The sequence below is a fragment of the Varanus komodoensis genome, unplaced genomic scaffold (genome assembly GCF_004798865.1).
Source record: "Varanus komodoensis strain SLA01 unplaced genomic scaffold, ASM479886v1 scaffold3, whole genome shotgun sequence".
NCBI lineage: Eukaryota > Metazoa > Chordata > Lepidosauria > Squamata > Varanidae > Varanus > Varanus komodoensis.
The window spans coordinates 44,831,475-44,845,540 of record NW_025335761.1 but is presented as its reverse complement, the minus strand read 5'-3'; the positions used below and the strand labels follow the sequence as shown (position 1 = coordinate 44,845,540).

Below are 14,066 nucleotides of genomic sequence, written 5' to 3'. Positions count from 1 at the left end.
GATGACCTATAAAGCCCTAAACGGCTTGGGTCCTGGTTACCTGAAGGAGCGCTTACGTCCATATATGCCCAGCCGCCCCTTGAGATCAGCAGGAGAGGCCCTCCTCCGGGAGCCCTCAGTGAAGGAAATTAGGAGGGTGGCTACTCGGAGGAGGGCTTTCTCAGCGGTGGCGCCTAAGTTATGGAATGCGCTCCCCAGAGAGGTCCGCCTGGCGCCTTCGTTATTTGTTTTTCGGCGCCAGACGAAGACCTTTTTATTTATGCAGCATTTTAAATGTTAATATTATTGAATTTTATTCAGCCGGGGTGGCTTATTTTATTTTACTGTATATATTTTAATTGTCATTGTTTTAATGTATTTTGTATTCGATGTTGTAAGCCGCCCCAAGGCCTTGGCAAGGGGCGGCATAGAAATGTTTTAATAAATAAATAAATAAATAAATCATCTCACAATAATGTGAGCTGGGTAGATACACTTTGATGAGAGTTGGCTCTGCCATTAGGCAGCATTAGGCAGCAAGTGCTATGTTATGACTAAAGGGCAGAGAATTGCCAATCATTGGATCATCATTAGATTTTTCCATCTAGCAGAGAGGCATTTAGATGTTTTCCCTTGGGCATCAAAGGCTCTTGGGCAACCTTTGAATTTGACTTGTATCTTTCAAGTGAGATAAAAGCCTCTCCTGTTGCTGTGTGTGTGTGTGTGTGTGTGTGTGTGTGTGAAATGAATGAATGAATGAACGAAACTGCTTGCTGCTGTGTCAGATCATTGCGCTGTCTAACCTAATCTGCCTGCTGCCATCTTCCTGTTTTTGGTTGTAACACTAGCATTCCTGCCTGTTGGCCTTGTTAGCTGCAGCTGATACTTTCAGAATATCTGGAATGCACAGTAACACAAGGAAAGGCTGGTCTACTTTAACTGGAAATTTTTGTCAGTTTTTGTCAGAACTCTTTCCAATATCTGCTACCAACATAGAAACAAAGCAAGTCAGAAGGGGTCTCCTGGGCCGTATAGTCTGACCCCCAGTTCCAGCTGGCTCCACTCATGACATGCCTACCATGTGCATGTCTAGCCTATCCTTAAACACCCTCACTGATGGGGCTTCAACCACCTCATGCCCTAGAGGTCCTAACCATCTGGAAGTACTTCTTGGCATCTACCTTTAATCCTGGTACCCTGAGCTTTACTCCATTGGAACACATCCTGCTTTCCACCATGGGGGAAAAAAGGTCATGACTCACCTCTGCGTGACACCCTTTCACATACCTGTATGTCGCTAACAGGTCCTCTCTGCGTCTCCTCTTCTCAAGGCTGAGAAGACCCAGTTCTCTCAGTCTCTCCTCATATGGCTTACCCTGCAAACCAGCCACCATCCTTGTGGCCCTTCACTGCACCGATTCCAACCTTGCTATATCCCTGTTGTAATGAAGGGCCCAGAATTGAACACAATACTCCAGCTGCGGGCACTCCAGAGTCATATAGAGTGGTAGTAATACCCCCTCCATCTAGAAGCCACACTTCTAGCTATGCTATTTGCCCTCTTGACCACCGCATCATAGTGCTGACTCATGTTTAGCCTGTAGCCGGACAGCACCCCAAGATCCTTTTCACAAGTGCTGCTCTCCAGCCACTTGTCCCCTAACCTGTACTTATGACACCAATTCTTACATCCCAAGTGCAAGACCTTGTACTTATCCACATTGAATGCAATCCTGTTGTCCCTGGCCCACTTCCATAGTCTGTCCAGATCCTTTTGGATCCAGAGTACCTGCTCCTCAGTTGTAACCACCGCCCCCATTTTAGTATCGACTGCGAATTTGATCAGCAGACTTGTCAGCCCCTCAGGTGATTGAAGGAAAGATTGAACAGGATTGGTCCCAGGACAGAGCCCTGGGGCACCCAACTCATCACTGACTGTCATCCTGATGATGCCCCACTGATAGTTACACTCTGCTTTCAGTTCTTCAACCATGCCCTCATCCATGGGTCCTCAAACTACAGCCCGGGGGCCGGATCTGGCCTGCCATGCCCATTTGGTCCCACCTCACGTGTGCCCAAATGTGCGCCCGCCGCCGCCCTCCTTGCCCCACACACGGGGAGACAGTGGTTTGCTTGCTCGGAGAAAACAATCTCCAAGAGAGCAAGCCGCTGCCTTGTGTGCCCGCCTTGCTGTGCGTGCCCACCCCCGCCCTCACCTCACCTCGCCTCACCACACGCCCTGCCCCTGCCTCAGTGCAGTCACCCACGCACACCTCAGCCCGCGCGTACCACCGGCACCACCTTTCCGGCCCGCACCCAGCACCAGCAGCTTTCAACTGGCCCCCTGGTGGAAAAGTTTGAGAACCCTTGCCCTAATCCATCAGACAGTAGATTGATCTATCCCAAAACTCCTCAGTTTCTCAACCAGGATATCATGCAGCATTTTATCAAAGGCTGAATTCCAGGTAAACCACATCCATTGCGTCCCCTCCATCTAGCCACCTCAAAACCTTGCATAGAATTCCACAAGGTTTGTCTGGCAGGACTTGTTTTTGCGGAAGCCATGTTGCGTGGCCGCCAACCTCCCTTCCCTGTCTAGGGTTACTAGATCTCTTGCTATTATGAGCCCTTCCATTGTCTTTCCCAGAATGGATGTAAGGCTAACCAGCCTGTAATTCCTAATGTCCCCCTCTACTAACCTGTCTGAAAACTGGGACCACTGATGCCACCCTCTGGTCCTCTAGAACCTCACTCGTTCTCCACGAGGCCTCAAAAATGGAGGTCAGTGGATGTGAGAGTACCCCTGCCAACTCCCTAAGTACCCTTGGGTGTAACCTGTCAGGGCCTGGAGCCTCTGTAATGTCTAGTTCCCTGAGATGCTCCTTGATTACTGGGGGCGGGGGGGAGGATACTCTAATCTGTGCCTCTAAATCTCCAGCCTCATACTATCCCCCATGTGGATGTCTCCTGACCTACTTTGGGGAGAACACAGAGGCAAAATAATCATTTAGCATCTGTGCCTGTTCCCTCACATCAATCACTGGATCACCTTCCTCCTTATTAAGTGGTCCCACTGCCTGTCCCCCTTCTTCTTGTTATTTGCAAATTGATAGAAGCCCTTTTGTTGCTCTTGATATTCTTTGCAAGTCTCCGCTCATAATCAGCCTTAGCCTTGCAAAGAATCCTTCTGCAATGGGCCTTCTCCTCCCAGTATACCCTTTTGTCTACTTGCCCCAATGCCTATTTCCTATGGAGGTTCCTCTTATGCCTATTGCCTCTTACCCCTTCTCTTCTCATTCGCAGTGGTGCTTTCCTTTTTCTCACCAACTTGCTAACTAGTGGTATCATCAAGGCTTGAGCCCCCAAGACCTCCCTTTTTAGCACAATCTACCCCTCCTCAACTCCCTTGTCTTCTCCCAGGAGACTTTCCCTAGCCTGGCCTTCAGTTGACCAAATCTGGTACTTGTGAAGTCCCAGCTTCTAATACTTGTCCTGCCAGTCATCCTCATTCCCCTGATCTCAAAGCAAAGGATGGAGTAATGACTTGCATCCAGAGATCCCCTAATCTATTATTATTATTTATTAAAACATTTTTATGCCGCCCCATTCGCCGAAGCCTCGGGGCGGCTTATTAGAACAATAATCTGCACCTCATCTATCATCTCCTCCCTGTTGGTCAAAAATATCCCCCCCACCCGTCACCTCCCCAATCCTCTGCTTGAAAAACCCTCCCTCTATAGGATCTAGGAAGCAAGGTGACCTGGTTTTCATCACCAAGTGAATCTCCCATAATTACTGTGTCCTTCCCCTGAGATATCCTTCAAATCTGGACTGTCAGGGTATTGTCCAGGGTCTCAAGTTGACTTGGAGGGCGATAACATACTTCCACTGTCAGGCCCCTCCCCCTGTCAAAACCCTTTAGTTTCACCCAGACTGCCTCTACCAGATCCCCATCTGTGCCACATTCTATTTCATTGCATCCTACCTGTTCCCTGACATATAACGCTACACCCCCTCCCCATTTTCTCTTCCTGTCTTTTCTAAACAGGTGATACCCCACTATGTTTACATTCCAGTCTTGCCTTTCATCCCACCAAGTTTCTGTGATCCCTACCAGGTCATACCCTCCTATTCCCAGGAGAGCCTCAAGTTCTTCCTGCTTGTTACCTGCTTCCTGCTTGGTATACATGCATCTCAGCACTTCCCCCCATCACCCTTCTTCCTCCCATCTTCCCTGAAACCGACACCTTCTTTGTAGGAGTTCCACCAGCTCCTGCAGTGCCTCTTAAACCAGGACCAGGACCCAAAATCTTGGTCCTCTTCCCTCACCTGTCCCATCAGGACCACCCCCCCCCCAGTTCAGTTTAAAGCCTTATGGACAAAGCTTGCTAGAGCATTTCGAAAGGACCCTTTCTCCATCCTCATGAAGTGCACCACGTCACTCAACAGAAGTCCATTGGCAAGAAACAGGGTGTCGTGGTTTAGGAACCTGAAGTGTTCCTTCTGACACCATGCCCTGAGCCAGTCGTCCACCTCTGCAACCCTCCTTTCCCTGGCTGGCCCAGATCCCTGGACTGGGAAGTCAGAGTACAAACCCGCTTCAGCCTTTCGGTCCCTGAGTTTCTTGCCCAGATCTACAAAGTCCCTAGCCGTCCTGCCCACCCCCTGCTTGGCCATGTTGTTCATCTGCATGTGGCTCACCAGAAGTGGCTGGTGACCCCCTGAGGGAAGAATGCATGCACCCAGCAGGCAACAGACCTCCCTCTCCTCAAGGTCAGGACAGCACACATTGCCTCAGTGCCCCTTTCAAACATCTGATTGAAAATACCAAGACTTGAACCTGGGACCTTGTGGTGGGACAAAGTATTATGCAATGATTATTTTTCAGATTGGGCATGTTCCAATGATGAATCCAAGACTTCTTACATAGTGGCAATCATGTTCCCTGTGATTTTGCAGTTAATCAGCAATTTATTTACAATACATCACCAGAGCCTAGTAGCTGTTTTGACATCACCATCATCATCACATTCCATTTATCCCCTTCCTTTCGTCCTCTTGCAAGGAACTCAAGGTTGCTCACAGATTCCTCTTCCTCTCTGCTTTATCTTCACAGCAACAATTGTGTGAGGTTGGTTAAGCTGAAAGTCCATGACTAACCCAAAGTTATGGCTGAATGGCAGCTAGAACCCAGGTTTCCCAAGTTCTAATCCAACACTTTAACTACTGCACTGCTCTTCTTCCTCCCAGTTTATGTGCTTGCTGTTGTATTGAGTAGATCTGAATAGCTTTAACATCTTTTGTTAAAGAACACGTGGACGAATTTCGTGAGAATTATATAAAAATGCAGAAAGTATTTTTCAAACATTAAGGATATGAGCATCAACATTCATTTTAATGTGTAGTCCTTATTAACTAAGCTCCAAAATGAGACAGAATTTATTTTCTTTAGTTCTTGTCATAATCTTCTGAAGGATTCCAGTTTCCTTTTGCTAATAGCATTCTTGTATTATGAAGCATTTATGCAGATCTCTTAGCAACTAATCACATAAATAGTCTGTTCTACAATATGTTATTCTTAACGTTATAAAATCATGAATTTGTTCTTCCTCCTTAACCCTTTCATTCTCTGATTAGATTATATCCCTATAATTCAGAATTTCAACCAGGTATTCAGTAATATTTGTGCATTAAAGCAGTCTAGCAAATTACTTATTTCTATTCTGTTCATTCCAATAAGAGGGAACTGCATTTCCTTATCTCTTCCTCTGTGCTAGGATGCATATATGAAGTCATCGTCTACATCCTGTTTTTTTCCTAAATCATATTGTTTGTGTTTTTGTTATCAACGGTATTGTTCTCTACTGCTTTTTTCTTGTCATCTTAGTAGGCATTTTCAAGTTAAGAGTTTTCATTTTTCTCCAGTGGCTTCAAGGAAATAAGCAGAGCCAGAGAAACTAAGAGGGGTAACAATTTTGTAATGCTGACATCAAGTATTATGTAGAGAGGACATGCCAGTGGTATATGTTTGTGTTTACATCAGCATTTGTAAACCGCCCAAAGAAGCTTCGGGTTATGGGGCAGCAAAGAAGTGGATTAATTAATTAATTAAATTAATTAATTAAATTAATTAATTAAATACACATATTTCTCTCCACTGGCTGCTGCCTAGTCAATGCAATTGGCAATTCCTAAGAATGGACAGGCTCCTAGATTATGCAAGTGATAGAATGTTAGAAACCCTCATAAAGTATGGCTTTGCTGGGCTGTTTAATAATAGTTTCAGTTTGCTGTTCTATAAATATTCAATTGATTTTGGTAAATTAGTTCAATATACAAGAAAATTTGTTGGCTCCAAGCTATTCAATATGTGTGATGAAATAAGAAGCATTTTTAAGTAAATAAAGTAAATGAAATCTCGACAGAAGCCTTGTCAATCCTGAGGCCTGTGTCCTGTAAGTGGATTTATGTTTTGAACCTTTTGTTAGCACAATAAATTGTTAAATATCTGTGGGTGGATTTATATCATGATCACATCAAATAAATTTTATTGGATATTCTGGCTTGGTTAGTAAGTGACCTCTTTGCTGATTGCTTGCTCACAATTTATTATCTAACATAAATCATGCTGAATATTGAAAACCTCCCAAAAGCTTCTATGCAGTGAAGGGTACTGAGAGATATGACTAAGTCTGTTTGAGCCCTGTTTGTAGGCACAATGTTTCCTTATCTACTGCTCCTTAAGGTATTGATTTCTTCTACAGAGTTGCATTATCTCAGACTTTCGGAATTAAATGGAAAATGTGATGACATTCTGTTGCTATGTAGCCAGACCTGTAGATTCACACGACATTAAAAAAAAGTCAATTTGGAGTTTAGGCAGAAATTTCCCTTACTTTGAATGAGTGTGATCATTTTTATATCCCGTTTCATTCCCCTTTCTAAATAATTCTGGAACAGAGGGAATACTTATGACAGGGATTGAAACTATTAATGAAAACAAACATTTAAATTCAGTTTAGCATGAAAACAGTTATAAAACTGAGCTAAGGTCTTTTTTTTCTCTTTTGCTACAGATGAAATGTATTAAGTACTGGCCAGCAGACTACACTCTTATCTTTTGCATCAGCATTGCTTGTAACATACCCACAAGTTCTCTGTGGAGATAGCTCCACATTCTTCGTCCAGGACTTTGAAAAATTTGTGCATGGTCTGAGATGAAGAATTTTTAACTATAACAAAATAGTTTTAAATTATTTATTTATTTAAAACATGTGTATGCCACCTAATTGTACCACAGCACCTCTGGAGGGCTCACAATCATTATCAAGATAAACCAATGTTTTAAAATTCAAATGGTTCTTTTCCAAACTGTCTAATGGCCAGATTAAATATTTACAATTCAGCTGCAGTAAGTATAGCTTGCTAGATGCTTTTCTCTTGCAAAGTGCCTTTGAAATGGCACAGTCTGTGGTATAAAATGTGGTGGGATGTCAAACCTTTACCTGTCAGCCAATTTTCCTCTCAAATGTGCCCCCAAATTGCCTTTGCTCTTCCTGTGTTCAAGGTTCATGCCAGCCTGTTCTAAAAAGACCAGTGTATGAGTTCTGCACGTGTGTTTGTGAGTTGCCAGGGAATATTTGTTAAGGGGCAGCAAATATATATAAATTTGTTATAAATATACCAACAAATAAAATCAAGATTAAAAATAAATAAAAACAGCGGTCTTAACATTTGAGGGAGAGGAAGTTCTGTGGGAAAATGGGTCAAAAACTTTACTTCCTTGCTCCGATCAGAAAGTACTTAGCAAGGGAGATGCAGCTGATGGATTAAAGTTACTTCAGCTGTGGTATAACCTTTAGTTCAGACCCTGAGACCCATGAACATTGGAATTATTTTCTGCTAGATATGCAGAAAATATGTTTTCACTCATTCCTAGACCCCAACATTATACTGGGCTCTCCAATGGGACATTCTTATTGAACATACTTTGATTTTGGATTGGACAAAGTTATTAGCAGAAATCCTCCAACTGTTCCTTATGTGTCAGAGAAAGATAATTCTAACAGAATTCTCAGCACCTGTAGAATACTCCTTGCTTTAACATTTCAGTAATATAAGAGCAGCAGCTCCCATTACGCTAGTAATTATTGCACAGCAGAATGTCTTAGGGCTATGATGCACGCTGTTAACAGGAGATGGATTTATAGTTCTGTTTACCCACAAATCAGACAGGCGTTTGCTGAATGTGGCTGTCCTAAATTCCTGGCAAGTAGGCATGGACATATATCTTTCTGCTGTTGCTGTTTTCATTAAGTGAACATTCGCATAGTAGACAGTTGTGATGCCTGAAATACCTCATAGGTTTGTTTACAGATAGTTATCTGAGATTATTTGTATGTTGGATAATAGTTGAAATGAGCTAAGTCAAAATTGTTCCAGGTTTTTCTAACTAAGTTTTTATTACATCTAGATCTGGATGTGCTTACAATAATGCTATTAGTTCCTCAGATAGCTTTGTTAACCGAAAATATAAAAACAGCAACAACAAAAAAGATTGATTGCCTCATTGTATTGCCACACAAAAGTGTTCTTATTTATCACCTGTAAAGTACCTAAATTTTCTGGGCTCTGCATAAAGATGAAAAATCGCTGTTTTGGCACAGGGTTACATTCTAATCAACATGATATAAATGAAAAAAGGGAGGGGGGAAACAATTTGGGTACCAGAGCAGACCTATTTAATCAGTATGGGCTATGGTCACTGTGGAGCTTGTAACCCAGGCAAAATATTGAATTATTTCTTGTGCACCTACAGCAGTAGCCTTTTAGAACAGGAAAAAGTGCTTCTGGTAGAACCAGTTCAGGAGTATAGAAATGAAATGGAGAAAGGGACATCTCTTTAGCACTGGCTTTTCCATTCTACAAGGGCCATGGGGCTGTCATTGAACATGTCCCATGTGTACCTTTCTGTGTCAGCCTTAGAGTGAAATCCTCTTTTTAAAGAAATGTTTTCTGCCTTAAGTGAAGCCATGGCAACGAAGACACTTCTGGTCCTCTTGAAAAGAATTTAATTGTGTTACAGGGTTGGGATTTGGTGGTGGGCAGGTGAGTTTAAGGTATTCTGTGTGATCTTATGGTAGTGCCTGGTTTTAGTAAAATATGCAAATGATATATCTACTTAATATTTTTGCCTTTTTTGTAGATGACATGGGAGAGCTCCTTCTTGGAGAATCTAAGCTTGAACTTTTTCTGAAGGAGAACCCTCTTAAACAGGGTGCTAGTCCCTGTGGACCCCGGCCAAAGTTAACAGAAGTCAGGAAGCATCTCACTGCAGCACTTGACCGAGGGAATTTAAAGGTACTTGCTGGTCACTTCTCAATTAATAGCTGGAAATTAATGGTGTACTCAGAAATTTAGCTAGATGTTTGATGCTGGCATTTAGGAGTTTGAAATATTTTTCTCATGTTTGTGCTGTGTGAAATTAGAAATATTTTCAATTATTTTAGGTTTCATATCACTTTAAAAATATTTACAGTATTCAGTATATTTTACTACATTTTATTACAGCTCTGCTCCAAGTTTCTCATATTATCCATTGATATCCCACTTTCGGCCATATAGCCCATTTTCGTGTAGCTTTCACCAACTTGGTGCTCTCCAGCTGTTTTGGCCACAGCTTTGTAGTCCTAGGTAGTATGGCCAGTGGCCAGGAATGATGGTCAAAACATCTGTAGAAGCCAATGTCGGGCGAGGCTGCAGCAGAACACGGTATGGGGTTTTGCAGTTTCAGGATCTTGTTTCTTCATGGTTGGTGTCACTGAGGGTAGAGAGGGCATGTGTTAATCACCCCAGCAATGCCCCATGCTCTCTCTTATGTAATTATAGTGGTGCAATTCTCCAGACTCAGTCTGAAATGGCATTACTTTAAATGAGGCAAATTGAGGCACAGTATGAATTGATCCCAAACTAGCTCCTTTTAAAACCTGGGTCCATTCTGGGCTCCATGTTCCATCACACTTCTGATATCAGAAACACGGTGAGGCTTTTGTGGGCTGCTTCTCCTCTTCCCCTCAATTGCCTAGTGATGACTTCCTCAGGCAGGGGTGGCATTATTCACAGTAAATATAGATTCCCAGGTCTTAATTTGGCATTCATGTTTTCTGCCTCACTCATGGATGGAGCACTTGGCTAAGAACTGGATTCAAACCCCGTGGACTCAGTTGATGGATTTTGATAAGACTTCTTCCATGGAACTTAATTTTACTTACAGAAAATGTGAATTTTAAAAAATTTACAACCTAAAAGTGCTGTTGTGCAGATAGGTGATATACAAAGCTTATAAAATTGTTAATACCTAACAGCTTAGGTGATGAGGGACTGGATATGCAGAATGCTTTTCCTGAGAACCTGCCAAGAGATGACTGGCGAAACGGTCAGCAGCTCTATTTCCCCACCCTTCCAAAGCATTGTTTGATGTTGCGCAGCTGACTGTCGTGGGCATTTAATGTGTGTGTCCAGCACAGGTTGCCACACCAACAGCATGTGTGTTAACTATGTACATTTGTTCATTTTGTAATTCCATGTATTTATGAGTTTTCAAAAGGGACTTTGCATCCTTCACACATGGCTCATCCTTGTTGGAACGGGGCATAAAGGTGCTGTTTAGGGTTAGGAATAATGTTAAAGGTATCAATTGGTCTTTGGGAGAAAATACTGATTATTTCAAGCTCTCTCTTCTTGTTTGATGTTTTATATTTGTTATAATCTCTTTTTATAGTTGTGTCTTTGCTGCAAGATTAATTCTCCAGGGTATTTCTGCAATTGAGATTAAAAGTATTTTAATCTTTTCAATATTTGAATTAAAATATTTTAAATTTTGTCAGCTTAGCCATTTCAAACTATATCAGTTATTTCTTTTTGGATTATAAAACTATATTCCAGTCCTTTTCTAACATAAATACATGTTTCTTATCCTATTTGAAAATGCTCGCCCTATGCTGTTGATTAAGGATTGGCAATTTTCATTTTTTATTTCTAGCCAGAGTTTTTACAAGAAGCCAACTTAGTCATGGCCAAATTAAACTATGTGGAAGGTGATTACAAAGAAGCTCTTAACACTTACGCAAGAGTGGGCATTGATGACTTGCAGCTTGTAGCTGCACCTCCTTATCGGCTGAGGATGATCGCCGAAGCATATTCTACCAAAGGTAAATTGGCTTTCAGTGTGCTCCATGCTTTGAAATAAAATATGCTGTGCTTCTGCCAAAGTGAAACTTAATGACAGTATATTGTGGGGGTGTAGCAAAGAGCGTGATGATTTGCAGCGACTAGAAATAGAAGGCCAGCAAACTAGATTGATCTGTGCACAGTTGCCTAGGTCAAAGTTTGCACTATTTTTAATGCAACCTTCATTCTTCCCTTTCACTAAAAATACACCACAAAAAAAGCTGCGATCTGTGCAAACTTTGTGTGTGGTATAAGAGTGACAGATTCACACAAAATAATCCCTTTCCTTCAGTGAACTGGCACATTATACTTTGTGATTAATTGGTGTACCGAAGAGGAGGCACAATCTTGTGTGAATTTCTGGCTCATATGTTACACTGTTGTTCATGTGAGTTCATTGTGCATATGAGCATTTGCATTACTGTCAATTTAGTGGTGGAACAGACCAAAAAGTATTTTTGGCAAGCATATTTAAAAGTCATCTGAAGTAACTTAAGCTGCTACTGGTAGTTTGAATTAGCTTAATGTTTCCCTTTCACAATATTTCTGCTGAAACTCTCAGATTCTGTTTTTTAAAGTCTTTGATTAATATGTACTTGTACATTATTGAAATAAAAGTAAGCATCAAAATTACATTTTGATATAGTACTGGTTTTGTGGTAAGGAAAGTTTTGGATTACATGTTTGGGGCCTTTATTTATATTTTGTCAGTTCCAGAAATAGGTATGAGTAGAATGGTTGTAAAAGTAGACTGTCTAATAAAATCTTCATCTTGTGATCTTGGAGTATACCGCAGATCCCCATCAGAAGCATTGTAACAAAGGTGACACATGTAGATTTTTTTTTTTTAGAATTCCTGTGGTTATTTTATAAGGGAGATTGACAACCTTGAATAACCCATGTTGGAATATGGCTTGATGCTCCTCTTTCCAAAACTCTTCCTTCCCTATTACTAGTGATGTATTTTATTATTGTTAGCATCATCTAAATGGTAAACAAAGGCAAATACAGATTTCAGTCTCTTTCATAATCATCTGTGTTATTGTGCAATGTTGGTGTCGTTTCTATAGATGGCAGTGTTGCCTCAGTGTCAAGATGTGTTCTCTGTGCCTGCATAACACAAAGCTGGGTCAATGTTTTGAGAACACAGCAGTTTATGTTCATTGGGGTATAGAATTTTCTGTGCTTGGATGCTTCTGCTAGCATTTGGAATGGCTTTTATCTGGAAGAGTAAACATATGCTGTCTATGTGGCTTGTTTTTCTTCAGAAAGGGCAAACTCAGGGGCTGCACTGACAACCAATTCTGAATAATTTCTCAAATTAAGCTGAGGCAGAGATGAATAACCTTCCAGCAGTTGTGTGCCGAGCAGAATGTAATTCAAGTGCCTAGTCATATAGCAGTGAAAGGATTTTGTGGTCTATTACGGTGAGAGAATAGTAGAATTCTTATATGCTTGCTGTTTCATCGAAAGAGGAATTTGAGTGGGTAGATGTAGAACAAAATAATTTTAAATGTATTTTTAATGCACTTGATATCTAAACAGGTTGACAGAATCAACAACCTTCAAAAGTACTGTTGAAAGCAGTGGATTGATTACTTTTTCAGCCAAATTGATGTTACAAGACAGTGTGGCTAGGATTGGAAGCCTATATTCCTTGCTTCTTGAAGGGTTGTTTGCATGTTGGCCAAATGGAGGTTTCTAGAAAAGTTTGCTTCTTAGACAAGCAACCAAAATGCCTCTAGGCAGCACAGGTATAGATGGATGGGCATGGAAGTGGATGCGCAGTGACAGCTGACTGCTTGGCACAGTTCAGATGTGATGAAAGCAATTCCTGTCAATTTTGGGGGTTATTTAGAGGTTATAAATAGGTTATAGATAGGTTATAGATGTTGTTCACTCATACAATGGGTTTTTAAAAGTCATTCCTGAAAATAAAGCTATTACTTGATATCTAAATGACTCAAGCTCAAGAGGAAAGTATCACTTGCCAGTATCATTACTGTCTGATGGGATACACTAGCCCCCACAATATTAACTGAAGAGAAAACAAAGCAGAATGCCTCGGCCTTATAGTGAAATACCTAAGGCTTGTGGCAAATAATGGAAGGTGACCAATATACCCCAGGAGCCTAATACAGAGCTTCTCCCTCAAAAGAACATGGCAAATAAGAAATTAAGATTCTGCCCCTGCTTGACTCCCCCTGCACGTTTTCTTAACACAGTTATGTGCCTACATTCTCTGTTAAACTCAACAGTTTTCACTTCAAGTGAAGCTAGTTGTGTTATTGTTTCCTGTGTTTGGTTAATAAAAACAAGCCAGCTTGACAACAGTTCCCTTAAATTAAAATTTCTTTGCTTCCAGGTCTTTGTCTAGAAAAATTGCCAATTTCTTCTTCAACGAGTAACCTCCATGCAGATCGTGAGCAAGAAATCATTATGTGCTATGAAAAGGCTGGGGATATAGCCCTTCTGTACCTCCAGGAGATAGAAAGGGTAAGCTGGGAAATTAAGTTCAGGTGAAACAGCTGATTGTATTTATTCTATCATGGCATGTAATCACTGGGTGGCCTTATCATACAACCCTGTGCAACCCTACAGATGTCTGCTCAGAAGTGAGTCCCACTGGATTTAAAATGCTTTAACTCTTAGATATGTGTTCATAGAATTGAAGCAATAGGAAACTCATGTTTTTTCTGTAAGGATTATGGAGAAAATGTATGTAAAGCATTTTCAACACTGATAGTTGAATAATACCTTTGTTTAACCACTTCGGGCAGAATCAGAAAACTTTATGAAGATTGAGAAACTTAAATTGTATTTTTATTTAAACCAACATCCTTTAAATTTATGCACAT

At 41.3% G+C, this 14,066-nt stretch overlaps 1 protein-coding gene across 6 annotated transcripts in view; it reads left to right on the top strand.

Annotated features, from left to right (window-relative positions):
* Window positions 1–14,066, top strand: part of TTC7B (tetratricopeptide repeat domain 7B) — a 142,293-nt gene that overhangs the window by 11,932 nt on the left and 116,295 nt on the right. For 5 of the 6 annotated variants that reach the window (XM_044435638.1, XM_044435634.1, XM_044435633.1 and 2 more), the window contains exons 2-4: window positions 9,185–9,339; window positions 11,021–11,189; window positions 13,574–13,704. In XM_044435638.1, the coding sequence (XP_044291573.1) occupies window positions 9,185–9,339; window positions 11,021–11,189; window positions 13,574–13,704 (455 nt within the window). Of the gene's footprint in view, window positions 1–9,184; window positions 9,340–11,020; window positions 11,190–13,573; window positions 13,705–14,066 lie in introns of those variants that run through there. The other variant, XM_044435639.1, reaches the window with a different exon arrangement.